The following is a 27,565-nucleotide window of genomic DNA, read 5'->3' as shown; positions in this document are numbered from 1 at the left end:
TGCAAAAACCTGAAACAAAACAGGTCTTGGAGGGGAAGATACAAGAAAACAAAATAAAAGATTTTTATTCTATCCCTTTCTACTCATACAAAACGAGTTTTCTTGGCTTAATATTTGTTTTACTAAACTAATTTTAGAATTTAAATCTGGTCTGACCAATATTATATAACATTTAAAGAAGAATATGCAGCCCAAAACAGCAATACTAGAAGATATTATAGCAAAAATCTCTACAAGAACAGTATTGTTCCCGGTAACACTCATGTAGGCCGGGATAAAAGCCCCCCAGACGCTGCAGACCACCAGCATGCTGAACGTGATGTTCTTAGCTTCATTAAATCGATCTGGTAAATTTCTGGCCAAAAAAGCAACAATGAAACTAACAGCAGCAAGTAGTCCCATATATCCCAGGAGCATGGAGAAGGCCAACATTGACCCTTCATTACACTGGAATATAATCTTGTCCTGATATAAGTGAGTGTTCATTTCTGGGAATGGAGGAGAAGTGGATAACCAGATGATACTAAGTAAAACCTGGAGAAATGAACAGAAGAAGACAACAGAGTTTGTGATTTTCCCACTAATACATTTTCTCCAGGAGCTTCCAGGTTTGGTGGCTTTGAAGGCCATGTAGACCATGATGGTTTTAGCCAGAATAGAAGACATGACAACTGAGAAGATGACCCCAAATGAGGTCTGACGGAGCATACAGGTGACGTGTGTAGGACGACCCAGGAACAGGAATACACAGAGGAAGCTCAACATGATGGAGACCAGGAGGATGAAGCTCAGGGTTTGGTTATTTGCTTTGACCACGGGAGTGTCTCGGAATAAAGTGAAGATCCTCAATATTATAGATGTCTTAACAAAACAAGACACAGATATAAAGGAGACACCAACAACTGCAGGGTCATTGTTGTTATAGGACAAATATATTACAGGTTTTGGTAAACACTGGTTTACGTCATTCGGCCACTGATCTTCTGGACACTTATGGCATAATACACTGTCTGCAAACATAACATATGAAAAGGTTAAAAATATCTAGGATGCCATTCATTATTTTGCTGTAAAATGTCAATTTTAATAAAAGTTTAAAAAATCACATTAAAGGTTGGGTACAGGCAGGGTCGGACTGGGGTGCCTAGGGCCCACCAGTGAAATTTATCCTGGGGTTACACCCTAATGCTACTTAGAAATGTGACCTGTATTGCGTGAGTTCAGCGAATATCTAGACACTAGGGGGGGAAGGCATTGGAATTTAAAATAAAGTAATGCCTTTCCCTTTCGTCTTCCAGCGTTCGGCTCTTGGTTTGTAAACATGTTTAGCGTTATGTCAGGCGTTATGTCAGGCTACAAATGGTGGGGATGTTTTACCCCTGGTTTCCTGGGTTTTCTGCTAGTGGTTGAGCTGTGGCTACAGATGAAAGCGTCAGAACCAACTTAACAATTAGTGCTAAAATTTACACCCTGGAGACTGTACCAAACACAGAGGACAAACTTCTGCCCACACTGTATTCTACACATATCATATACAGTATACCCCTAACAACACAACTGACAATGTTGTGCCTCTTATGTATCAAATATTACATTGTGAACATCCAATATATGGTGCCCCCCATAATTTTGCATTTAACTTTACGGCCTCCCCCATTAGTTTTTCAGCCTCCCCCCAAATGTGTTCTCACATTTAGTGCCCCCTCCCCACAAATTTTTAATTCACATATAGTGGACTCCCCCATATTTTTAATGTACTTACTATTGCTTTATTTCCGCCTAGTCTTCCTGTCTACTCAATCGCAGCATCAGGATTGATGTGGAACAGGATATCCGGCAGCTTGGTGACATCATCACATGCCTGCGGCGCTTCCTAGGTCAGGTCAAGACTCCTGGCCCCATCACACTCAATGTCAATGGCCATTGATGGATGTCGTTCTATTAATAGAGCTCAATGCTGGCAACATCGAGTGCTTTTGAAAAGTGAGGCAAAGGCCCGTGTTCCCTTTGTTGACAGGCACAAGGTATCATTATTTTTGGCACTAGTTGCTCTTTTTTTATCTCCCGATTTTATCGGTGATTTGCACTGTGATGTTATATTGTGGCGCAGGTCCTTAATGTATAAGGTGCACCGTTTGAAGAACAGATGAACACCAGAAATGTGTAACCACATTCATGGAGGGGTTTAGAAGTTGGTAGTCCAAACCAGGAAGAGGAAGAGTAGGATCCACACCGGTTTATAAAAGTGTACAGAAAAACCTCAGTGTGGGAACCCAGCCTAACAGAGAAGTCTTCTCAGCTCCTGCATGTACAACAGATATTGCCTACAGGTTAAAATTGCATGTCCACATTTCCCAAAAACACAAGTAAGAATTTTTTTACCTGTCCCATTAGTAATTTCTCCCTCCGAGCATTTTAAACAGTTGAAGCAGCATTTATGTATTCCAGGTCCTAAAACTCTTCTGTAACCAGGAGAACATGGAGCAGAGCAGGAAGAGACCGGAATCTGGTACAAATATAGGACCATAAAATCAAATGTGTCTGGATTTTGATTAATTTGACTAAATACATTCACTACAGTCTCTCAAGTAAAAAAATTGCAAATTGTTGAAGATAACAGATGTCTGAAAATGATAACAAAGTTCAAGCAGTGAAAATCCATGAAATTGGAGTCCAGACACAATAGGGTACATTTACTTACCCGGTAGCTGTGCGATACCCGATCCGGATCCCATATTCACATGACACGATTTTGAGTGCATCTGGAGAATCTCCTTTAGGTCTAAACACATGCATGTTCAGGGAGGAGATTCTCCAGATACGCTTGAAATGTATTTTAATGTATTTTAAAACGCAATTCAATCGCATCTTGTGAACATGCTCTTAGGCTGGGGTCACACTATGGCCCACATTTACTAAAAACAGTGCAGTCTGTACTATGTGCAGTTGCCTGGGTAGTGTGCAGAGGGCACTAGATTTGTGATTTGTGGTGCCCATTGTTCATTAATCTGGTGCCCTTTGCACTGCTCGACAGAGTGCATCACTTTATTTCGGGGCACGTTTACCATGGCATGCGACCCAATTCTGTTGGACTTGCATGACAAATTCGGCACACTTTCCAACTGAGCACCGGAATGCCCATTTCAGTGCAGAAATTTGTGTTTCATGAAGAATAGTGCAGTGTGCACCATAATTGTGTCACGTGTGCCAGAGATGTGTCTTGGACACTTCTTGTGCAAGCCGATTACAGCTAAAAGAATGTGCAAAGTCCGACAGAAAACTGGTCACATCTTTAGACTTCTTGTAGGTCATACTCAGCCTTTCAAGGTAGCAAGAGGAGGCATTGATTTCCATTCAACACCTTGGAAAATGTTTTTGCATACTTCCCTAAATATGGGCCTATGAGCTTGCATTGCATTTTAAAACACTTTGCAAAAGCAATGGGAAAATGCACTTGTAAATACCTCTGCATTTTTACTATACGTACTGATGTGTTTAGCCTGACGCATTTGGGTTGTGTTTCAAAACAAAACAGGAAATATGCAAATAGGTTTTCCGGGATGGAACATGGAAACATTGCTGCTTAGCTGCCTTGTAAGGCAGCCCTCTCAACATCAAGCATGACTTTTAAGAAGCCTAACAACATGATATGGGATAAAAGCCAAACCAGTGTTTCTATTCCAAAAGGAACGGATTCCCAACTCTAGACAGCGCTGTTCCGATTTATTTGCAGTAGAGTGTAGGGAACGCTAAGTGAAAGACTTTTGGTTAGGGTCAGGAAGTAAGAGTTCTTCTTACAGAGAATATATTAATTAAATCCACCTTTCAGGAGTGTGGAGACTTATAGCCATTAACACTCCACTGAGGGATTCTGGGAAATATCTAAATATGTTTTCCAGGATAGCATAAGTAAAACATTGCCTCTTAGCTGCCTTGTAAGGTAACCCCTTACCATCAAGCATGACTTTCAGGAAGCCTAATGACATGACCCCGTAGGTGGTATTTATATGGAGAATTTGGTGGGCCCTCCTCTCAATGTTTGTATCATTTAAAAAAAAAGATTGTTTTTTATATGATTTACATAATAGAGAACCAAAAAACTTACTTTTCCATTTTTCCAAAAAGTTGCACTGCTATTGAAGGTTAGCTGATTTTCTTTACGGGAAGACGCATCAAAATTTCCAACGTGCCTGAGAATGAAGTTCTCTTCATGATGGACTACACTAAAGATCTCATAGGACGTGGTCATTTCTTTTTTTTCATTAAAACACACATTTTCTCCGGTGGGATCCGTAAAGGAAACATTTTTTAAGAACTGAAAAAAGACATGATAAGAGATCAAAAAGAAATCTAGGTTTTTTTATTTCATTTAATTTTTTCTGCCGTTAAAAAATATTATTTACTTTCTGGGTATCATTTTAATGCCTAAAAAATGTATTAGTTACTGTATCTATTAATAGGGTGAAATATGTTTTTGGTATTTCAGTCAAAATACCTGCTATACCAGCTGTCAAGGCAACCAATTAACAACCCCCTGATGATGTCACGGGGGTGCTGATTGGCAGTAATGTGACTGCTGTTTATGTGAAATGATCAGATTTGACCATGGCAACCAACAGGTTAACTTCCACGATTGTCGCCAACACCGACCACAGCAATTAGCAGATACCTGGTTAGTATGAAGAAGGAAGAACCTATAAGCATTTCCATGTGACCCTAACCTCTTTATGGCACATATTAACCAGTTAAGGTGGATTTGATGGTAGGTTCCTACTAAGCCCTAATACATCTTAAGATAATCCTATATTTGGTTTCTGTACTTAGCTAAACTTTATCTAGCTCTGTACATTTTTCATGGAGGCTACTGGGGTTCTCGAGAGAGCGGGAGCAAAGTAGCCTCTGAAATCCCTTGTGTATGAGTATAGCAGAGATCCTGTCGGCACTGATGCCGGAGCTACTGATGGAGCATTCACCAATCAGAGCATTATAGGAACCCCATGAGGATGTGCAGGTAGGTGGGAGCGCAGAGGCTACTAGGGTGTGGAGTAGCCTTTGCTCCCGCTCCCCGAAGAGGCTTCTTCACCCTCCAGTAGCTCTCTAGAAAATTTACATATTAGCTAGGTAAAGTTAAGCTTAGTATAGAAAGTGATATAGGGTTAGCTAACGATAGATTGAGTCTTAGTAGGTTACCGTATTTTTCGGCCTATAAGGCGCACAAAAAATACTTTGATTTTCTCAGAAATCAAAGGTGCGCCTTATAGTCCAGTGCGCCTTATATATGAACCGTACTTACATACAACAGCTGACTTGTACTGTGCACAGGTCTGCCACCTGCTGGTCATTCATCCTTATAATCAGGTGCGCCTTATAGTCCAGTGTGCCTTATATATGAACCTAGACGTTTCATCAGGCATTTATTGATGGTGCGCCTTATACTCCGGTTCGCTTTATAGTCCAAAAAATACTGTAATAGGAACGTACCATCAGATTGACCTGAATAGGTTGATTTCTGATGGTAGGTTTCCTTTTAATTGTTTTAAAAATTAATTAAAAAAAAACAGCAGGAGGATATTTAAAAGAAATTTTAGTTTTTAAATTTCTAAAAAGCAGAAGGAACGTATGTAATTTATTTTCACACATTTTATTAATATATCCATTTACAGATTGATGAAAAAATACACCCTGACGTTCCTCCTCCGCAATACTCAGATTTTCGATCTTCAAAATTCATAGCATTTTCTATGTAGGTTGAATAGATGAAGGCAAGTTTTGTATGTTTCTTCTGCCCTCAGTCTTCTGCCCTCTGATTGTTCTGTCCCGGACTTACTTATTACTACACACCTTTGCTATTCCACTACTACACACCCACACGCTCTATGATGGCTCATACCTGGGATTATTTTGCCTATCCACCGGCCCCTGCCCAAGCTACAGAGTTCCCAGATGCACAAGTTGTGTTAGAGGATCACAAGGTTATCAGCGGACCACCACTGGAGATGTACTGTGATGAGGATAAAAGTAAAGTGCTAACTGCTGCAACTTTCCGAAATGTGGAGACTACTAAATAGGTAAGTGGTGGTCACAAGATCCTAGACCAAACATAGACTAAAGGCAATGAGAGTTCAGAAGAAGAGGTGGTGTCTACAAAGTCCCTGCTAGCCAGCTGAAGATGTCAAAGGGTGAAAAGGCACAGCGGGCAACACATGGCCACAACATAACGTGCTACTACCCCCCACACCCAGGAAATCAGCAAAGATTGGTCCAGAGAATCTTTATGGCCCTGAATTTTTTCAAGCAATAGGCAGAAAGTAAAACACATGTTCAGGCTGTGCTGCTATTCCCTGAAGCAAGGGAAAAGTGTGAACAATCTAAGCAGCTGCTATGGGGCCAGCAGTATCAGGGGGCCCTGTCATCTGACCTGACACACTACAGAGGATGTGCGCCATTATATACATATTATGCTGCACATTGCACAGCATAATATTATATATATAACATATGTAAATGATATATGCTGCATATATGTGTGTACCTGTGTTGTGTATATGGTGTATATACTGTATGCAAGTACATGTGGTGTATGTTTGTACATCGTACTGTGGGGCACATTTACTTACCTGGTCCATGTGCGATCCCTGGGGTGCGTTGTCCGCCAGAATCCACATCTGCTGCGATTCATGAAGATCGTGCGCCCAAGTTCCTGCATGTGTCTCTTCCCCGCTGAGGTCTGCCAGAGTTCACCATCTTCCTCCTGATGCATGTAAGCGTGTGGCTTGCGACACAAATTGTTTTGTTAAATCCCGCACGTTGTCCCAAACCGACGGACCCCCCCCATTTGTGTTGCATGAAAGCCAGCGCCAAAATCCGATTGGGTATCCCAACGATAGTGTGGACCGCGGACCGTTAGTAAATGAGTCCCTGTGTTTGTATATACTCTATAATGCATAAATGTGTTTAAGAGTGTATATATGTAAATGAGTGTATATAAGTGAAGAACGGTATGCTTATGTATAATAATAAATAATAATTATATATATACTGTATATATTGTAAGGGATCATGCTCGGGATCGTCGTCTCCTGAGGTAGACAATTCACCAGCGCACCTGTAAGTTCACTGTTCACACTGTGCGATTTGGGTACAACAGACCTCAGCCAGTTTTATTTGGCAGGATGGAACCCAGCTCAGCTCATGGGCACTATTGGAGCAAGAGGGATGCACCGAGAACAGCGTTTCCTTGCTTCTGGGCAGCCTTGCTCACATGCTCACCCGGCTGAACCCCTGCTATAAGGGTATCATATCATCCATGATTACTACAATGGAGCGTGACATAAAAATGAAAGAATAAAAGCGCACCTGGTGGAGGCACCACCAGTTTTTGAAACTTCCCTATAAAGGGCAATTACTAATTCCCCCTGACTGACCTTATCTCCACCAGCATCCTCTAGTGCTGTACCAACCATTTATACAGCTGAGCGCCTAATGGCTCTGCCAATAATCAATTTATGCAATCCTTCCCCCTGCTGATTGGCACTCCCACACAATGCTACGAGAGTCGGTGACGTGACTCAGCATTGTGTGGGTATGTCAATCAGCCAAGGGGAGGAGTGCGCAAATGAATTATTGGTGGAGACATGAGGTGCTCACCGGAGCACCACAGGCTCATTTGCTAAGTTTATAAAAACCTTTTTCCAAACAATGCAAAAAATTGGATGGGGAGGGAAGTATAAAATTCTACCATCAGGTTACCTGATGGTAGATGTCCTTTAAATAAATACTGGCACTGTAGTACCATATGAGGATATAGGTGAAATTAGTACTATTACTATCACTGTAGTACCATATGAGGATATAGGTGAAATTAGTACTATTACTACCACTGTAGTACTGTATGAGGATATAGATAAAATTAGTACTATCACTGGCCCTGTAAAATAGCAGTAAATCTGAATACACGTGCAGTTCTTCAGACTGCCCTGAAAAGGGAAATTATTAATTTTGCCTGTCTAACCCCATATCCAGTGGCATCTTTTTCCTAGCACTACCGGATTATATCAGGTTATAGATGAAACTAGACTGGAATTGTAGTACCATATTATTATTTATGTATAGAACACTATTAGTTCCATGGTGTTGTACTATCAATAAGGGATTCATGTACACAAGAACACATGTAAAACTGCCGACATCTGGAAGAGGTTGGAGGAGGATATATGAGGACATATGAGGATATAGTGGGCATGGCTGTGGTTGCTAGAGGTTAAAAGCTGGCCAAATGGCTGTTCAATGGCCCATAACCCAGCCTTTTCCATTGTGGCCAAATGAGTAGCCACAATGTTTGACAGGAACCCTAAACTTGATGGTTCAGGTTTACTCATCACTAGTCAAGACAAGGTTAGTGATAAGCAAATCTATTTGTTGGTTCATAGATTCATAGCAAATCTGCAATTTTTCAGGCACATAGACAAAGCTTTTCAGGTAAATCTTTTAATACGGGATCCATCTACTGCTGCCATACTTCAGAGATTCAGGCGAGGGAAAATAAAAATGAAAAGGATTAGAGGGGGTTGTATACAAATTTCCAGGACTACTGGAGCAACACTGGTTCGGATGGAAGCTTCACTCATGTTTCCTCCAGATCATTTCATTTTTTTTATATTTTGCCCTCCAAAAAAAAAACTTCTCCACCACATTTTAATATAAAAAGTTTTAATGTGTTTTCACATCCTTTTCCCAAAGTGTCACTTCTGATGATGGAAAATCATTTAAAACTTCGAAATTGCACAAGCCTTACAAATGAAACTTATGAGCAGCGATGAGTGGGCCCATTCAGTTTCGAATTCGTTGAGTTCAGACAAAAACCCCGAACAAAAGTTTGGTTCGGGGTACTCAAACCCGAACACTCGCCAGGAACACCCCCGGTGCTGGCAGGGGTGAGTCCGAAAATCGAACCGGAACTTCTGGCTGAAGTCTGCGTTCAGGGACTCTAATCCGCAATGCTCGGGTCCCTTTACCCTTACTTATGAGTACAAGGATCTCTCACTATGTATCAGATTTCTCTTACATGTCTCATAAGGCTGTGACTTTCTCTGAAGTTCTTGTTAGTGTTCATCGCATATAACTGTAAATCATGTAGAGAATGTGCCAGGGCATAGACAGATTTGTACACCAGGTAGGCAACTCGAAAATCTTCGGCTGCGTATGTGGAGCGGACCAGGTCATCCAATACCAAAGTTCTGTTACATTCTTTAAGTCTAAATAGAGACCGAAATACTTTGTTGATGTAAGGATCTGATGTTAAGCAGCTGAAATGATAAGCCAAAATATATTCCATGTATAAGTCATTAGGACGACTCGCTAGAATCATCTCTTTGATGTATTTTTTTAATTCTGGAAAAATTTTTGTAGAAGGTGAAAATACCAAACATCCATGAAACAGAGATTTTCTTATTTTGGAAATGAGTGCTGCTTCTAGCCCCCCCACCGGTACGATCAGCGTCTTATCATCACATTGGGCTCGCATAAAAAACATAATCCACATTGAAACTTTACCACAAAAGACAACGACTTGTGAGGTCGACCCATAGATGATTCTCCTATATATTCCATATCGTCCTCTCAGTTGTTCTTCACCGATCGCAATGACATACTCAACACAGATGTCATAGGCATCAGCCATCGCCTTCAACTCTGCACTCTGCTTCTCACCGATGTCATCACTAGACGTAATAACTCCGATCCACGTCCAGTTAAAGCGTCGGAGTAACTGGACAATGGCCAGACATTGGGTGTGATAATTGGGAAGAGCTTGGAAGAACGATGGGAAGAGCTTCGCATTGCTTAAAAGTTGATCTGTGGTGCCATAACTGATCTAAAATATATAAAAAACAATATTCCAATATATAAATATACATATACAAGATACATTTTAACCCCTTTCTGACCAGGCCTTAAACGGCTTTAATGACCAAGTGTCTGTAGCAAATTTTCATACTTATTTGTCTAAGGGCCATAACTTCTTATCTTTGTGCAATACCTTAAAACATTTTTAAGCATTTTTTTGGGAACATAGGGATAGTTAAACATTTTTAAAAAGGCAAAGATTTTTAAAAAATTTTGTAATGTATAGTGTATACAGGCAGTCCCCGGGTTACGTACAGGATAGGTTCTGGAGGTTTGTTCTTATGTTGAATTTGTATGTAATTTGTATATTTTATCATTGTAGCCTCAGACAATTTCTTTTTGGTCTCTGTGACAATTGGATTTTAAAAATGTAGGATTGTCTTCAGAACCAGGAGTTCTTCATTACAGACACCTGTGATAACTGTTACAGCTGATTATTGTAGCCTAGGGCTAAAGTACAGGAAATTACCAATTACCAGAGGTCCGGTTGTAACTAGGAGTCGTATGTAAGTCGGGTGTTCTTAAGTAGGGGACCGCCTGTATGTGGATTTTATTTTCAGTTTTCAAATTAACTCAAAATGACCGTTAATTAATTCCTTATTGTGAAACGGTCATTTTGATATATAATATGTATTTATTTGTCTCTGGCAAACTGGGCAACTAAGGCGATGTTTTTTAGTGTAGTTTTTTTATTTTATTGGGAAATATTAACATTTATTCCTAAATATTTATTAATATTTTGTGTGTGTTTGTCTTACCATCTATTGTGCCCCATGAGGTCATAAAAGATCCCTGGTGGTATTTTAACTTTTTTTTATGTTTTACTCTGTAACTGGGGCATCTTTGGGAGTGCCAGTCATGGGGAGAAATATCTGGAGAAGAAATGTACTGGGTCTAATCAGACCCAGCAATGATGAAACAGCCTTGTCTGCAGTACCGGATCTGCTATACATGGCATAACACTAATAAAGAGACTTTAGCGCTATGCAATGAGGACTGGAAAAGCAGATCTGTGCTGTCCATTTGTGCGACCAGGGACAGGGATAGTTTAATTGGTGTACAATATATGTTTCCTTTTTTTCAAGACTAAATCTGGGGTGCGCCTTATTGTCGGGTCTACACCCAATTGTGTAAATAGAATCCCGTAAGACCCGGACGAGAGAAGAAACGTGTCGGCTTTGTGTCAAAAATAAAGTGGAGTCAAATATATTCTAGAACAGTGGTGGCGAACCTATGGCACGGGTGCCAGAGGCGGCACTCAGATCCCTTTCTGTGAGCACCCGGGCCATTGCCCCAACGCACCAGACAGAACTCAAAGAATCTTCCTGCAGTTGCAAGCCACTGCTGCTCAGTCATATTTTGATACTTACTTCATTACTAGGGACTGTAGGAAGAGGGAAAATGAGTAGACAGGGACGAGTTATCTTTGGAGGACGTCCTGCTGGCCCCACGATTCTCTGTGTACACAGGGACACTGGTAAGAAGCTAAAACTATGAAAATTTTCCATTTTCTACTGGGTTGCTGTTGTCAGGAGGCCAATATGATTGAAAGTTGTTGAACAGGGAGCAATAAATTAATGCTTTAATTTTTGGTTGGCACCTCGCGATAAATAAGGGGGGCTTGGGCACTCGGTCGCTAAAAGGTTCGTCATCACTGTTCTAGAACCTTCTAAATATATTAAAAAATATATTGAAAATAGTATAAGTAAAAAAAATGAGGCCGAAGGAAAACCGCTGTGATTCCTTGGACACTTCACATACGAAATCACATATTTTACTTCTACTTTTTATGATTAGAAAACATAGAAAAATAGAAAAAAGTGACAATTTTTAAGGTTGAAATTCTTTAAGGTTGAGATTGTCACTGCAGCAGTAACTCGCACCTGTGCATATCCATAAATACTCAGCATCTGAGCTATCGGGAAGGTTATATCGGAATCCATATCTCCAATGACACCAAACAAGTTGCCAAACTGTTCGCAGGAATAATTTGGGACAATGTCTCCAGGACCAGACAAAATCTGCAGGACATTATCTACAGCCTTATTCACACTGTTACACGAGTCATACACATGGTATCCCAGGGTCATGTTTGGTAAAATATCTGGGTTTTGGTTAATCTGATCGATGGCAAATATAAACGCCAACACATACGTGTAGAAGAGAGGAAGAGGTCTGTGGAGAGGTTAGAAAAAGCGGAGTATATTATGCAGATATAACCAATCTTTACTATACCTTATACCGCTATTTGTATCCGGAAGTGTTCCCATTATACAAGCTCAATCCCAACAAGGAGAAGACAAACTGCTCTCCAGTCTCCCGTAGACGGCACATGGACAAAACTACTCCTCACTATGGATGAGCGGACACAAACCCCAAATATTTGGGTCTGTGCCAGACATTGTGGGTTCAGGTCCAGTGTTTGGGCTCACCCCTCGCCACCCCTTATCTGCTGGTAACATCGTCAGACAGTGGTGGAACCGATCCGGGGGTATTAAGTTTTTTAATGCTTTTCAAGGCCACCCAAATGTGGCACACCACCATTATTCTTAGAATCACCCATACCCTGATTAAATTACGGGAGAGACAATCCTAAGGAAAATAGTGGCGCACAAGTGGAATTTAAAGAATAGTGAAAGGGTAGCACCCGTTATCAGTGTCACCACCAATAGTAGCTGTTACCATAGGGGGTGAGGTTTAATGGGTGTGTTCATCCCTACTCCCCCATCTAGAGGTCAATCAGAAGGAGAGGTAGTTGTACTGTGGATCAGGCTAGGGTAAGCCCAAACAAACTAACCCCATTATCTTAGAAACAACATGTCTGAATCATATATGGCAGAAAAGTGTCTTACATAATTTATATTTTGGTCAATTTTGCTTAAAGGAAATCTACCAACAGGATGAGGGATTGTAAACCAAGTACTCTTACACGCAGCTATGGGCCCCCTTTGGCAGGATCTGTTCTTCGTTTAGCTTCAAAAATATTATACAAACGAGCCCCTCAGGATCTTTGGGCTAGATTATGGAGCCCCTTGGGCTCATTTGCATAATTTTTAAAGGCTTGTTTTGGAAAAAAAAAGGAATAGGAATCAACAAGAACAGTGGATCCTGCCAGAGGGGGCGCATATCAGTATCTTAGTGTGCTTGGTGTACAATCCTTCATCCTGGTGGTAGATGTCCTTTAACTTCTGTTCATCACTTCATTAAATATGTAAACCCCTCCATCAAGACAAGGAGTAAGGTAAAAGTTGTAGATTGAAACCTATAATTTAAGCAGATGTAATGTGTTTTTTTTTAGTAAATTCCCTTCAAAATGCTGAAAATGCAAATATAATGGTCATGATGCTCTTCAGCTTTGTTCTCCCTCCTCTATACTTCTCCTCCAGACTCCCATTAGACTACTATACAGGGTGAAGGATTTTTTTTACTCGTGTCGCGTCTAACTACAGAGACTGCACCGATAACAGAGGACTGGCATTTCCTATAGATCTTCTGAGACTCTCCCAGCTCAATGACCACTCAACCATCAGGGAACTACCCGGTAGAGCTCATCACCCCATCGTCCATTGACATATCATGGCATTAATAGGCAGCGTAGATGTGAATCAAATACCTTGGTGAGATATAAAACTTACAATATACTGCGGCCCCTTCACTGTGTCTCTGCTTACACAGATCCCTCCTGCTATTCATTCCCCTCCCTTTCCCACCATAGGAGGGGGAATGAAAAAAGTGTAATATTATTTGTGCTGTTTATTGTGTGAAACACTGTTCATGCCTTGCCTGGAGTAATGATGCACAAAACAATTTCCCAACGGGATTAATGAAGTTTTATTCTATTCTATAGAATCCCATGTGCGGCAGCTGTAATCCGATATCTCCCCGTACAAAGCTGAAGCAGTCACTTCTGCTCCCACAGCGATCACAGCACAAGTCTACACTCAATGCAGAGTGAGCAGTTTAGGTGAAAAATTGCTAAGGAGGAATGAAGACTAATGAATTTAGACATAACATTTTCGGTTGTTAAATATAGTGTTTATTTTAAATTTAAAAAAAGCTCCCGCAGAAAACTGATTTTTCTTTTTTTTTGGGGGGGGAGGGGGAGTGGGTGGCAGCAAAACAGGATCGGAATTCATTGTAGCCCTACATGATTTGTGTTGGTGAAATCCAGAGGTTCAATAAAAAACAAAATCACAAAAACCATAATATGAGTAACAAGCACAAAACCACCATCCTAACTACATAACCTATGCAGTGCTCACTCTGATTTTGCTACGTAAATTTGTCAAAAAGGGAGAACAGGTCAAAGATTTTAGTTTTTCTACGGGCCTCTTTGATTTCATGATCAATGAGGTCTATAGTAAAGAGAAACGTGCACAAAGTTTGCAAGAATTGATAAGAAATTTAGCAACTCGTCATATTACGCCAAAAAAGTTTTATTAATCTCCTTAAGGGTGAAAATAATTAAGAACAATAAAGAGATTCCGGAAAATCAGAAACTTCCAACACTTCAATGGATAAGGGAATGTCTGATACTTATCACCTATCCCTGTGTGTGTATAAAGTACTTACATATCACACATGGATACAGAAGCTCCTGAACTCCTGAGACCAGTACTGAGGGTGAATATCCCTCCGATGACCAGGTCTCCGTCCTGCACATACTGAGTATTAAATAAAGGATATCTCTTCCGGATGAAACATTGCGGGGATGTGCTGAGTTTCTGGCATTGGGAAAGGTTCCGGAGATACACAATGGTGAGGAGGAGAAGAGATTGTCTGTACATTGCTGGATCATGTAGATATCACTTAGCAGCGACTCCCTGCAGAACGTGTAACAGCGTCTCATTGTCTGTCACTGAGGCCAGGACCTTATATAGTCTGGAGAGGCTTCTGCAGGGTTATTGGAGCTTATTTTATCAGACTCCGGTGACTGTCAATTACTGATATAAAAAGAAAACTAGAAATAGTGGGACTTGTCGTGATTAAGTCTTATATATACTATACGTATTTCTTTGCTTTATTGCCATTGGGAAGACATTTCATATGACCGAGCCCAATTTGCAGAATTTTTTGTAATATTGAATTCAGGTCTGAATTTAGGGTTGGCCACTATTACAAAGATTTTACTATGGTGAGTACAAGGCTTCATAGGGTCCCAGGTAAAGTTTTGTAAAGTGATAAACTGTCAGCAGGACTCAGTACTTCCCCTGACGTCCTCTGTCCTGCAATCTTCCTGCAGATGGGAGGAGCCATTACTGTTTGTACACCCCTCCGTCATAACCACTCCCACAATAGTGGTTGGAGGAATGTGCCAGGGACATCCTACAACCCTCCTATCGCTGCTATGTGAATGGTTATGACTCTAGCACAGTGATGGCTAACCTATGGCACTGGTGCCGGAGGTGGCACTCAGAGCCCTTTCTGTGGGCACTCGGGCCATCACCAGAGATGACTCCAGGTATCTTCCTGCAGTCCCAGACAGCCCAGGACTTGCTGTGCACAGAGGTATTTTATAGTGACAGCTCTACCTGGGACTATTTTCTACTTTATTGGTGTCCTCAGGAGCTGGTATCAATGAAAACTGTGACAGAGAAGGGAGTATAAATCACAAATTGAATTTCTGTGTTGGCACTTTGCGATAAATAAGCGGTTCTTTGTTGTAGTTTGGGCACTCGGCCTCTAAAAGGTTTGCCATCACTGCTCTAGCAGAACACGGGACGTAACAGGAAAGCTTGCCTTGGAACTGCTCACATTCAGGATTCTGGAGATGGACAGCATTAATGATCTGATGACAGCAGGTGTTCTACAGTAATAAGTTCCCAGCCACCACTACTTTTCACGGCAGGTGGTATCCACCCTCCACCAACAGTTTGTAGACAAAATCAGATGTACACAGTGCAATGCCATTAGTCCCGAGGTGCATCTCAAAACTGACGCAAGGACCAGTAAGCATGGGCAGGGACGTTACATCCCTTTAACTGTCCGCTGGATTAATTTAGTGGCGGCTGTTCCTGAGGCAGGAGGCGGGACAGACAGATGACTGGTTGCTGCCACTGAACCTTAAGTCCAGTAAGGTAGTGCAAGACAACAGCCAGAAGATTGTAGCAGCTTTGGGCCGAGACAAGTTCCCACACGCCCCATCCATGCTGGATTCATACTCCAAGGACAGTTTAGTATTCTTCATTCCAATGCAAGAGTGTGAGACAAAAATGAGGTGCAATTTGATGTGCACTTTGTTGCAGGTGTACTACTGGCAGTGTTCTCATCTGACATTGAGAGCTCAGTGGCAGCACGAGGAGGAGGAATGTTGAGTTCTGCTCAATCTTCACCAGCATTCGATGGGGCAAGAAGTACCAGGAGGCAGAATGTGACTCCCATGGTGGAGGATTATCTGTCCTGAAGGTACTAAATGATGGGCCCTCTGTGTTCAATTTTTGGATGGAAAAATTGTACCCATGGCCAGAGTTTCTGTGCCTTACAGGTGTTTTCCTGCTGTGCAGCTAGTGTGCTGCCCTCTAACCCCAATTTACAGTCATTTTTCTGTATTAAAATCCAGGTCCCCATTGAGTTCAATGGGATTCATGCTCAGGCCAAAGTCCACTAAATTCGGATGAACCCGTTAAACCCGAATTTTAACTAACTTGTTGATCTCTACCGACAGGCTGTGGAGGATACCAAAGCAGAAAAGCAAGCAGATGGTCTACCACAGTTAACGCTTTTTAAGATTTTTCTCTTTTTCAAAAAGAGTTTTGAGAAATGTCGAACCACAAGGTTACTGTGTGCAAAGCAAGTTACCTCCAAGTTCTGTGTGATCTCTATGGTGTTGCCATTGTGGATCAAGACCTTACTGGCTTGGAGCCGTGGGTTGACAGCCAGTGTGCTGAATCTGCCATTCTGATGTGCCTCTTAACATGGTGCATGTGATAGGAAGAGGGGGAAAAGCATATGGATGGGTGTCGATGGAGGAAGTGGAAGAGAAGGTAAATAAGTGATACCTGCACTGGAATCCAGACTGACAAATACATGGAGGTGGCAAAAGACCCTAGTCCAAGAATAAATCTCTTTGTCAAAACCATCTACAACAATGTTAATAATACCCAGCGTTATTCCTCACGTCAGCCTGTATACTCTGTGTGTGACTCCAGTATTGATAAAACAGAGCAGAAATAGCATCTAGCAACTCATAGGTGATTATGTTGGTCCAGCAGGTCCTGAAGTTCATGAAGACGTCTCTCAGCCATGACTTAATGCTGCAGAACAAGATATCTTTGGCTTATGCAGAACATCTCCACACTGTGCACCTAAAAATTATACAATCACTTATAGTAAAGTGTGACCTGGATATCAACTATTCCCCACACTGTGCTCCTGATGTATATCTCTGACAACACAACTGACCTCATTGTGCCCCAACCTAAATCATGTATACCACACACCACAACTGACTGACCTCCATAAGTATAAAACAAAATTTCCTAAATTTAAGCCTAAGTTTAGTGCAATTTCTGCTCCCTGAGTACATTTTGATTTAGTGCTCCCAAATAAAAAAATATATAGTTTACACACAAAATGAAAGATAATATATACAATCCCTCAGGGTCGGACTGGGGGACCAAGGGCCCACCAGTGAAATTGATTTTGGGGGCCCACCTATTGCTACATGAGGTTTTGTGCACAAAAATGTGCTGAAAAACCTAACTCGGCTTATACTCCAGTCTATAAAAAAAAACAAAATGTGTATTCATCTTTCGACCCCCCCCCCCTCCCCCCCCCCCCATGACGTCAGCCGCAGGAAATATACTGGGGTGGCAGAGGCTGCAGGCTATATACTTAAAGCAGGGGCTGCTGGCTCTATACTGGGGGACAGGAGTTGCAGGCTATGTAATGGGGGCAGGGGGTAAAGGTTCTACACTGTGGTGCAGGGGCTGCTGGCTACATACTGGAGGGTAGGGGCTGCAGGCTATATACTGGACGGCAGGGGCTGCAGGCTCTATACTGGAGGGCAGGGGCTGCAAGCTCTATACTGGAGGGCAGGGGCTGCAGGCTCTATACTGGAGGGCAGGGGCTGCTGGGTATATACTGGGGGACAGGGGCTGCAGGCTACATAATGGGGGACAGGGAGACAGGCTATATAACGGGGGAAGGCGGTACAGGCTATAAAGTGGGGGGCAGGGGTTGCAGGCTTTATACTTGGGGCAGAGGATGCAGGCTATATACTGGGGGGGCAGGAGCTGCAGGCTATATACTGGGGGGGCAGGGGGTACAGGTTCTATACTGGGGTGCAGGGGCTGCAAGCTATATACTGGGGGAGAGGAAGTACAGGCTATATAATGGGGGAAGGCGGTACAGGCTATAAAGTGGGGGGCAGGGGTTGCAGGCTTTATACTTGGGGCAGAGGATGCAGGCTATATACTGGGGGGGCAGGGGGTACAGGTTCTATACTGGGGTGCAGGGGCTGCAAGCTATATACTGGGGGAGAGGAAGTACAGGCTATATAATGGGGGAAGGCGGTACAGGCTATAAAGTGGGGGGCAGGGGTTGCAGGCTTTATACTTGGGGCAGAGGATGCAGGCTATATACTGGGGGGGCAGGAGCTGCAGGCTATATACTGGGGGGGCAGGGGGTACAGGTTCTATACTGGGGTGCAGGGGCTGCAAGCTATATACTGGGGGAGAGGAAGTACAGGCTATATAATGGGGGAAGGGGGTACAAGCTTTATACTTGGGGAAGGGGATAGAGGCTATATACTGGGAGGCAGGGGCTTCAGGACATATACTGGGGGGCAGGAGGCTTCTGAGTATATAAGGGGACAGGAGCAGCAGGCTTTATACTGAGGGCAGGGGCTTCTGGCTCTATACTGGGGGGCAGGGGCTTCTGGCTCTATACTGGGGGGCAGGGGCTGCAGGCTATATTCTGTGCGGCAGGGGGCTGCTGACTATATACTGGGGAGAAGGTGGCTGCTGGGTACATACTGGAGAAAGGGGCTGCAGGCTATATACTGGGGGCAGGGGCTACAGGCTATATAATGGGGGTAAGGGTACAGCTTATATACAGGGGCAGGGGGCTGCTGGGTATATAAGCTGGCAGGGGCTGCAGGCTATATACTGGGGGGCGGGGCTGCAGGCTATATACTGGGGGCCGGGGCTGCTGAGTACATACTAGTGGCAAGGGCTGCAGGCTATTTACTGAGGGCAGGGGCTGCAGGCTATATATTGAGGGCAGGAGCTGCAGGCTATTTATTGAAGGCAGAGACTACAGGCTACATACTGGAAGACAGGGACTGCAGGCTATATACTGGGGGCAGGGGGCTGCTGGATATAGACTGGGGGAAGTGACTGCAGGCTATATACTGGGGGCAGGGGATACAGGCTATATACTTGGGGGCAGGGGCTGCAGACTACATACTGGCAAGCAGAGCATGCAGACTTCATACTGGGCACAGGGGCTGCAGGCTATATACTGGGGGGCAGGAGGCTGCTGGATATATAAGGGGACAGGGGCTGCTGGCTATATACTGAGGGCAGGGGCCGCTGGCTCTATACTGGGGGAGGAAGGGGCTGCTGGCTCTATACTGGGGGGAAGGAGCTGCAGGCTATATTCTGGGGGGAAGGAGCTGCAGGCTATATTCTGGGGGGCAGGGGGCTGCTGGGTATATACTTGAGGCAGGAGCTGCTGGCTATTTACTGGGGAGCAGGGGGCTGCTGGGTACATAATGGGGGAAGGGGCTGAAGGCTATATACTGGGGTACATTTGCTGCAGGCTATATAATGGGGGCAGGAGTTACAGGTTCCATACTGGGGGGCAGGGACTGCAGGCTATATTCTGGGGGGCAGGAGGCTGCTGGGTATATAAGGTGGCAGGGGCTGCAGGCTATATACTGGGGGACAGGGCTGCAGAGTACATACTAGTGGCAAGGGCTGCAGGCTATTTACTGGGGGAGAGGCTGCAGGCTATATACCGGGGCAGGGGCTACAGGCTACATACTGGAGGCCAGGGGCTGCTGACTATAGACTGGGGGCTGCTGGCAATAGACTGGGGGAAGGGACTTCAGGCTATATACTGGGGGGGAGGGGGCTGCTGGGTACATAAGCTGGCAGGGGCTGCAGGCTATATAATGGGGGTAGGGGGTACAGGTTATATACAGGGGGCAGGGGCTGCAGGCTATATACTAGGGGGGCAGGGGGCTCCTGGGTATATAAGCTGGCAGGGGCTGCAGGCTATATACTGGGGGACAGGGGCTGCTGAGTACATACTATTGGCAAGGGCTGCATGCTATATACTGGGGGCAGGGCTACAGGCTACATACTGAGGGGCAGGGGCTGCTGACTATATACTGGGGGCAGGGGCTGCAGGCTATATATTGAGGGCAGGGGCTGCAGGCTATATATTGAGAGCAGGGGCTACAGGCTACATAATGGAGGCCAGGGGCTGCTGACAATATACTGGGGGCAAGGGGCTGATGGCTATAGACTAGGGGAAGGGACCGCAGGCTATATACTGAATGGCAGGGGACTACTGGATACATACTGGGGTCAGGGGCTGCAGGCTATATTCTGGGGGGCAGGGGCTGCAGGCTATATAATGGGGGCAGGGGACAGGAGGCTGCTGGGTATATAAGGGGATATGGGCTACTGGCTACAAACTGGGGGCCAGGGGCTGCAGGCTATATACTGAGAGCAAGGGCTACTGGCTCTATACTGAGGGGAAGGGGCTGCAGGCTATATTCTGGGGGCAGGGGGCTGCTGGGTATATAAAAGGAGGAAGGGCCTGCTGCCTATATACTGGGGGCATGGGCTGCAGACTATATACTGGGGAGCAGGGGGCTGCTGGGTATATAATGGGGGCAGGGGCTGAAGGCTATATACTGGGGGACAGGGGCTGCTGGCTATATAATGGGGGCAGGGGGTACATGTTCCATACTTGGGGGCAGGGGCTGCAAGCTATATTCCGGGGGGCAGGGGCTTCAGGCTATATACTGGGGGGGCAGGGGCTGCACGCTATATACCAGGGGACAGGGGCTGCAGGATGTATAGTGGAAGTCAGGGGCTGCAGGCTATATACTGGGGGTGGGGGCTGCAGGCTATATACTGGGCGGCAGGGGCTGTAGGATATATTCTGGGGGCAGGGGCTGCAGGCTATATACTAGGACCAAGGGCTGCAGGCTATATGCTGGGGGGGACTTCAGGCTATATACTGGGGGGCAGGGGCTGCTAACTATATATTGGTGGAAGGGGCTGCAGGCTATATACTGAGGGCAGGGGCTGCAGGCTATATACTGGGGGCATGGGCTGCACGCTATATACTGGGGAGCAAGGGGCTGCTGGGTACATAATAGGGACAGGGGCTGAAGGCTATATACTGGGGGACAGGGGCTGCAGGCTATATAATGGGGGCAGGGGGTACAGGTTCCATACTTGGGGGTAAGGGCTGCAGGCTATATACTGGGGGACAGGGGCTGCAGGCTATATAATGGGGGCAGGGGGTACAGGTTCCATACTTGGGGGTAAGGGCTGCAGGCTATATACTGGGGGACAGGGGCTGCAGGCTATATAATGGGGGCAGGGGGTACAGGTTCCATACTTGGGGGCAGGGGCTGCAGGCTATATTCTGGGGGGCAGGGGGCTGCTGGGTTCATACTAGGGGCTGCAGGCTATATACTGGGGGCAGGGGATACAGGCTATATACTTGGGGGCAGGGGCTGCAGACTATATACTGGGGGGGAGGGGCTGCAGTCTATATACTGGGGGGCAGGGGCTGCAGACAACATACTGGGGGACAGGGGCTGCTGAGTACATACTGGGGGACAGGGGCTGCTGAGTACATACTAGGGGCAGTGGCTGCAGACTATATACTGGGGGAGGGGCTGCAGGCTATATACTGGGGGAAGGGGCTGCTAGATATATACTGGAGGACAGAGGCTGCAGGCTATATACTGGATGTCAGGGACTACAGGCTATATACTGGATGGCAGGGACTACAGGCCACATACAGAGGGCAGAGACTACAGACTATATACTGGGGGGCAGGGTCTGCGGGATATATAATGGGGCAGGGGGTAGAGGTTCTATACTGGGGGAAGGGACTGCAGGCTATATACTGAGGGCAGGGGCTACAGGCTACATACTGGGGGGCAGGGGCTGCTGGGTATATACTGGTGGATCTATACGGGGGCAGGGGCTGCAGGCTATATACTGGATAGCAGGGGGCTGCTGGGTACATAGTGGGGGCAGGGACTGCAGGCTATATCCTGGGGGCAGAGGCTGCTGGGTATATACTGGTGGGCAGGGGCTGGTGGATCTATACTGGGGTCAGGGGCTGCAGGCTATATACTGGGGGCAGGGGCTGCAGGCTATATACTGGGGGAAGGGGTTGCTGGGTACATACGGGGGCAGGGACTGCAGGCTATATACTGGGGGCAGGGGCTGCAGGCTATATACTGGGGGTAGGGGCTGCTGGATATATACTGGCGGCATAAGCTGGCTGTCTATATACTGGGGACAAGGGGCTTCTGGCTATATACTTCGGGCATGAGCTGGTAGGCTATATACTAGGCTTATAGGTTTTCCCTGTTTTTGTGTTAAAATTAGGTTCTACTTAGGTTTCGGCTTATACTCGAGGATATACAGTACATTTTCAGACACTGAAAAATTGTGGGTCCCCTCTAATCCAACCCTCTTATTGTGGACCTTCTCTCCTCCCCTCTCTAATTATGGCCCCTGTTGTATATACCCCTCTTATTATCTTGTTGCCCCCCCTCATTTGTGGTTTTCTCATCTCCCTCCTCTCAATGTTGCCCCCTTTTATCTCCTACTCTTGTTATGGCCCCCCAGGTATCCCCCCTCTTATTGTGGGCCCCCTGATCTTCTGTACCCCCTTTAACCCCACTCATTTATGGCTCCTCTCTCCTCCTAATGTTCTCCCCTTGTATCTCACCCTCTTGTTGTGAGGCCCCTGGCATCTCCCTCTCTGACCCACTCTCAACTCCACCTCTCAATGTGCCCCCCCCCCCATCCTGTTGGCCCCCCTCTTATCTTCCTCTTTTTAACATACTTTAAAAAAAACAGACACCACAAACCTCACCTTTCCACGTTCTCCTCTTATTCTCTGCTGCTATGTGCAACAGGCCGACAGGCGATGACATCATCATACCGCGCCTGCCGACCTCGTCTTCGCTTCTAGCAAACACAGTGCCATACATCTGCAACATCCCTGCCAATACATAGGCAGGCTGGAAGTTGTGAATAGCGCCCTCTCCGGGTCAGGAGCTGTTAGGGGGAGTCGCAAACCCTCTATGAAGGTTCTAGAACGTGGTCATTATGTAAATGCTGCTAGAGCCTCAGCCTGGAAAGGCAATAGTTAAATGGGTGAAAGATGTTATCCAATTATGTGGCTTTATCGTAAACTGGAGTGTGATTGGAGAGGTGCTACCACCTGACCAGGGGGAGTATGAAACCCCTGTCAGCAGTCTGACCTCAGTGTCAGGTCCAGTCCAGACTACAGGAGTCTGAGAGTGAACAGAAAGTCCATGTGGAGCTCACCTTTAGTGCTGTCACAGAAACCAGTCCCAGGAACTGAGCCAGGAGACTCTAATCCAGAGCTGCAGCTGGTGCACTATTCCTGAGGACCCCTCTCCATGACCACTCCAGTACGGTAATCTGCTGTTTCACTGTTTTGGCCTGTTGCCTGCTACCTGTTGTTCAATAAGGAACCGCGAGTTGATTTGCAGAACGTTGCCTCTGTCGGATCCCTGGATACGGCGGTATTAACAAGGGCGCCCCATCCATTACCAAGGGACTCATACTACGGACACTAAGGGGTTGCCCCAGGGAGAACCAGTACATCAGCCTCTCCCTCCATATTTCTTGCACACACCACCTGCTGGAGACCTGCCAGGCTGTAGGACAGCCCTCCGGTCCCTATACCAAGCACCGTGACACTAGCGTGCCTAGGCCGCAACCGCTAGTCACTCCGGTATTCTGGGCCCCGGCTGCCTCCAGACCCACAAGAAAAGACTAGGTCCCGGTGGAAGATGCTGCACATATTTCTATGGCAGGTAAGACCTGGCATAGAAATATACGATCTGTAGCCCAGGCGGTGGAAGCCTCTTGATGTATCCGTAGGGGCAAGTATTTCATCATGCACGAAGAACAGCATATGATAAATCTCCCCCCAACGTGTGATAGTCCACAACACTTTCATTGGGTCCATAACAAAATTCCTAGACTGAAGTCATGGCTATATGATCCTTCAACACATGACATCATCATACAGTAGGTCTTCTAACCCACTAACGATCCAGAATCTATCCGGGGCGGAGTGGGGGGTAGTGGTGGTAGTAGGGGCTATGGCGGCCATAGATATTGGACCAGATTTACTTACCCCGTCCTGTCGCGATCCCGCGGTGCGTTGTCCTACGAGGATTTGGGTCCGGCGCGATTCACTAACATCGTACGTCCTCTGGAGTTCACCTTCTTCCTGGTGCATGTGAGTGCTTGATCTTGTGACACAATTCCCTTTTTAAATTCCGGGCAATTACTCTACACAAGACTGGATTTAGGGAGGCTGTATTGGCTCTTCACTTCTGTGTCACCCATATATCAATTATCTTATAGGGGTTCATGATGGGATAAAGAAAAAAAAAAACCTCTGATCACTGTCTCCATTTTCTGTGTTGCTCTGATACGTTCAGTTTTTGGGCCTGCACCCGACCAGAAGTTCCAGAGTCATGTGACCTGCTCCAGCAAGTAATGGCTGCATCAGACCATGTGACGTCACTTTCATTTTCTTTCCTTTGTTGTCCCATGACCCCCCCCCCCCCAGACATATATCATATCAGGGGCAATGCTTTGTCACTCAGTAATTGATTACCCTATCAAAACCCCCCGACTTGTGCGGGACAGACCTCTTCTTTCCTTACCAAGTTCCCTTTTTTATCGACAAACCATAGGGTTATTCTTTTTGGACTGACAGATATGTAACCATCAGGCCGTGTAGTGGGGGCCTCGGGGTGCAGCAGCTCCCGTATTTTAGCTTATCTGTCATTCTTTGTGTTGTATATGACCTGATAAAAAAGAATTTATTTACAGTCCTGTGTCACAGTTCTCTCATTCTCTCCCCCCTTGATGTAGGTTATATCTAAAATTAGGGTCATACACATGTAAATTTATCGTCGTCCTCAGTGGTCACATGTGCTTGTTGTGGAAGTCATCCGTGTAGAGAAATCTACTACAACTATCACACATGAGGCCAGGAGTGACCACAGACGTCGCTCCAGAGACTAGTGGAGAGCACCGGTAGTGCGCTGCTTGAAAGAACGAGTGGCCAAGACTCCCCCTCCCCCATTGACAACACAGACATTACTAACAGACATGAACCCACACTATAGTCTATGGTTCCAGCCGGGACACAAGCAACGTCTCTTGGCCATGGCCAAAGAAGGTCCTATGACCCCACAATTTAGAGCCCCCTGGAAAATCGCTATGAGTTACTGATAATGTATCCATGAAATCAGTTATCCAACACAGACCCCCTTGGATCGGGCGTGCCCCACCTGCCGAATGCAGAGGGATTTTCATTACATAAAAAAAACCCTATAAATGAAAAAGTTATTATGTTATTTAGGTTTCAAAAAAAATGAAAAATTTATTAGAAAAAAACTGCTTTGTGTTCTTTTAAAAATGAAAATTGTGTTCCTTCCTGGAAAAAAACCAAAACGAAACCTCATAAAAAATACGGGAAATAAAAATAAGTTATAGCTTGTGGAAGGTGTTACCGAAAAATAGCCTGGGTTTACATGGAATGCCCTTGTGTTTGATATGGACAATCCCTTTAAGATATAGAGAATATTTGGGAGTATTCCCTTATACAGCAGCGAGAGGGACGAGGCCAACGCACATCGTGAGCTGGAACATCCGACCCGAACACAGAGCAAATAGGACAGAACTTCGGTTCTGGTTGTCAGCGTTCGGGTTGGAGGGGTCACAAGATACATGTAGACACAATAGTCTATTATACCGGAATATATATTTATATTAGGAATATATTAACCCTCGCTGGCCACGTGTTCAGCACCACAGACTGTACAATGCGCCGGGTAAAGGATTTGACATGAATGAAAGATGAAGGAGAAGTTCTGTGTGGAAGCCCCGGGGGACGGATCACAGGCAGCGCCAATCTCCGGGGGGAAGCGCTTGCATTCTGCCGATTACATCTAATAGAAGGATAAAAGCGTCTGACATTGTGCCAAAGACAAGCCCGACCTGTAATTACCAGCGACTTCTCCTCTATAAGAGGCGGGGGAGGGGCGGGAGGTGTGACGGGGGCGGGGACACCAAGGGAATAGCAGCGCCGGCGCTTACATCACCCCCCCCCCGGGCCGCCGCCTGCACCAGGGTGTTCTGGGAGGACAATCTACTGCAAGGGGTTAATGCTGGAGACAGAGAGAAGAGAAGAGACAGAAATAACTGCAGGAGAGATCAGCAGCACACAGCGACACGTCACAAGACAGCGAGGAAAAATAACATGTCACACGTTACTAGGATGAAATATCAGGGAGAATAAAATGTCAGAATTGTCTTCCTGCTAAAACTACTAATAAAGAGAAATAAAATACTAACACAAATAATAATCAGTAATAATAACAATAGTAATAATAAGAGTAACAGTGATAAAAATAATAACAACCTTATTACTATTATTGCCGTCATTGTTACTACTATTACTAACAATTCTAATAATAATAATAGCAATACTAATAATAGTAATACCAATAATCACAGTAATAATCACAGTAATAATAGTAACAGTGATAATAACAATATTAATAACAAACATTATTACTATTATTGCTGTCATTGTTACTATTCTTAATAATTCTAATAATAGCAATAATAATAACAGCAATACTAATACTACAACTAATAATAGTAACAATAGTAACAGTGATAATAATAATAACAGTAATACTAATACTACAACTAATAATAGTAATAATAGTAACAGTGATAATAATAATAACAGTAATACTAATACTACAACTAATAATAGTAATAATAGTAACAGTGATAATAATACTAACAGTAATAATTACATTACTATTAGTTATTATTACTATCATTGTTACCACTGTAAGTATTATTACTAATAATTATAATAGTAATACTAATAATAATAGCAGTAATAATAGTAAGGCTACATTCACACGGACCTATGGGGTGTGTATATACGCTGTATGTACGTCCCCCGTAAACGGCAATGGGCGCACGGCGCTGTACGGGAGCGGTATGGTGCTGCACACATGCGCCATGTATCTCTATGGAGAGGGGCAGCGCTCCCCCCCCCCCCTCCTCTTCTCCCTCCTCTTCTCTGAATATTGCCTAAAAATTACTATTATTACAAATACAATACAGTAAAGTAATAAAATTACAATATACAGAATAGAAAAGAATTCACCCCAATGTACACACTCTGTATGAGAAATGATGATTAAAATAATAATAATAATAATAATAAATATATATAATAAAAAAAATAAAAACACAACAACGATGGAAAATGTCTGAAATATCAGTAACACAAACGTCCGGATACAATCTCCGCAGGGATAGAAGCTGTAAATGTTCTCATGGAAAAAAATATATTGGAACTTCTGAGAACAAAA

The 27,565-nt window shown here is 44.6% G+C and overlaps 1 protein-coding gene across 1 annotated transcript in view; it reads right to left on the bottom strand.

Moving 5' to 3' along the window:
• Positions 1–8,732: 8,732 nt before the first annotated feature.
• LOC140083203 (uncharacterized) overlaps positions 8,733–27,565 on the bottom strand; it is a 62,102-nt gene continuing 43,269 nt past the window's right edge. The window contains exon 2 of the mRNA XM_072126362.1: positions 8,733–9,871. Coding sequence (XP_071982463.1) covers positions 9,050–9,679 — 630 coding nt within the window. The 5' untranslated portion in view covers positions 9,680–9,871 and the 3' untranslated portion in view covers positions 8,733–9,049. The remainder of the gene's footprint in view (positions 9,872–27,565) is intronic.

This window comes from Engystomops pustulosus, chromosome 1, assembly GCF_040894005.1.
Source record: "Engystomops pustulosus chromosome 1, aEngPut4.maternal, whole genome shotgun sequence".
In the NCBI taxonomy this organism is placed as follows: domain Eukaryota; kingdom Metazoa; phylum Chordata; class Amphibia; order Anura; family Leptodactylidae; genus Engystomops; species Engystomops pustulosus.
This window is presented reverse-complemented; position numbering and strand designations above follow the sequence as displayed.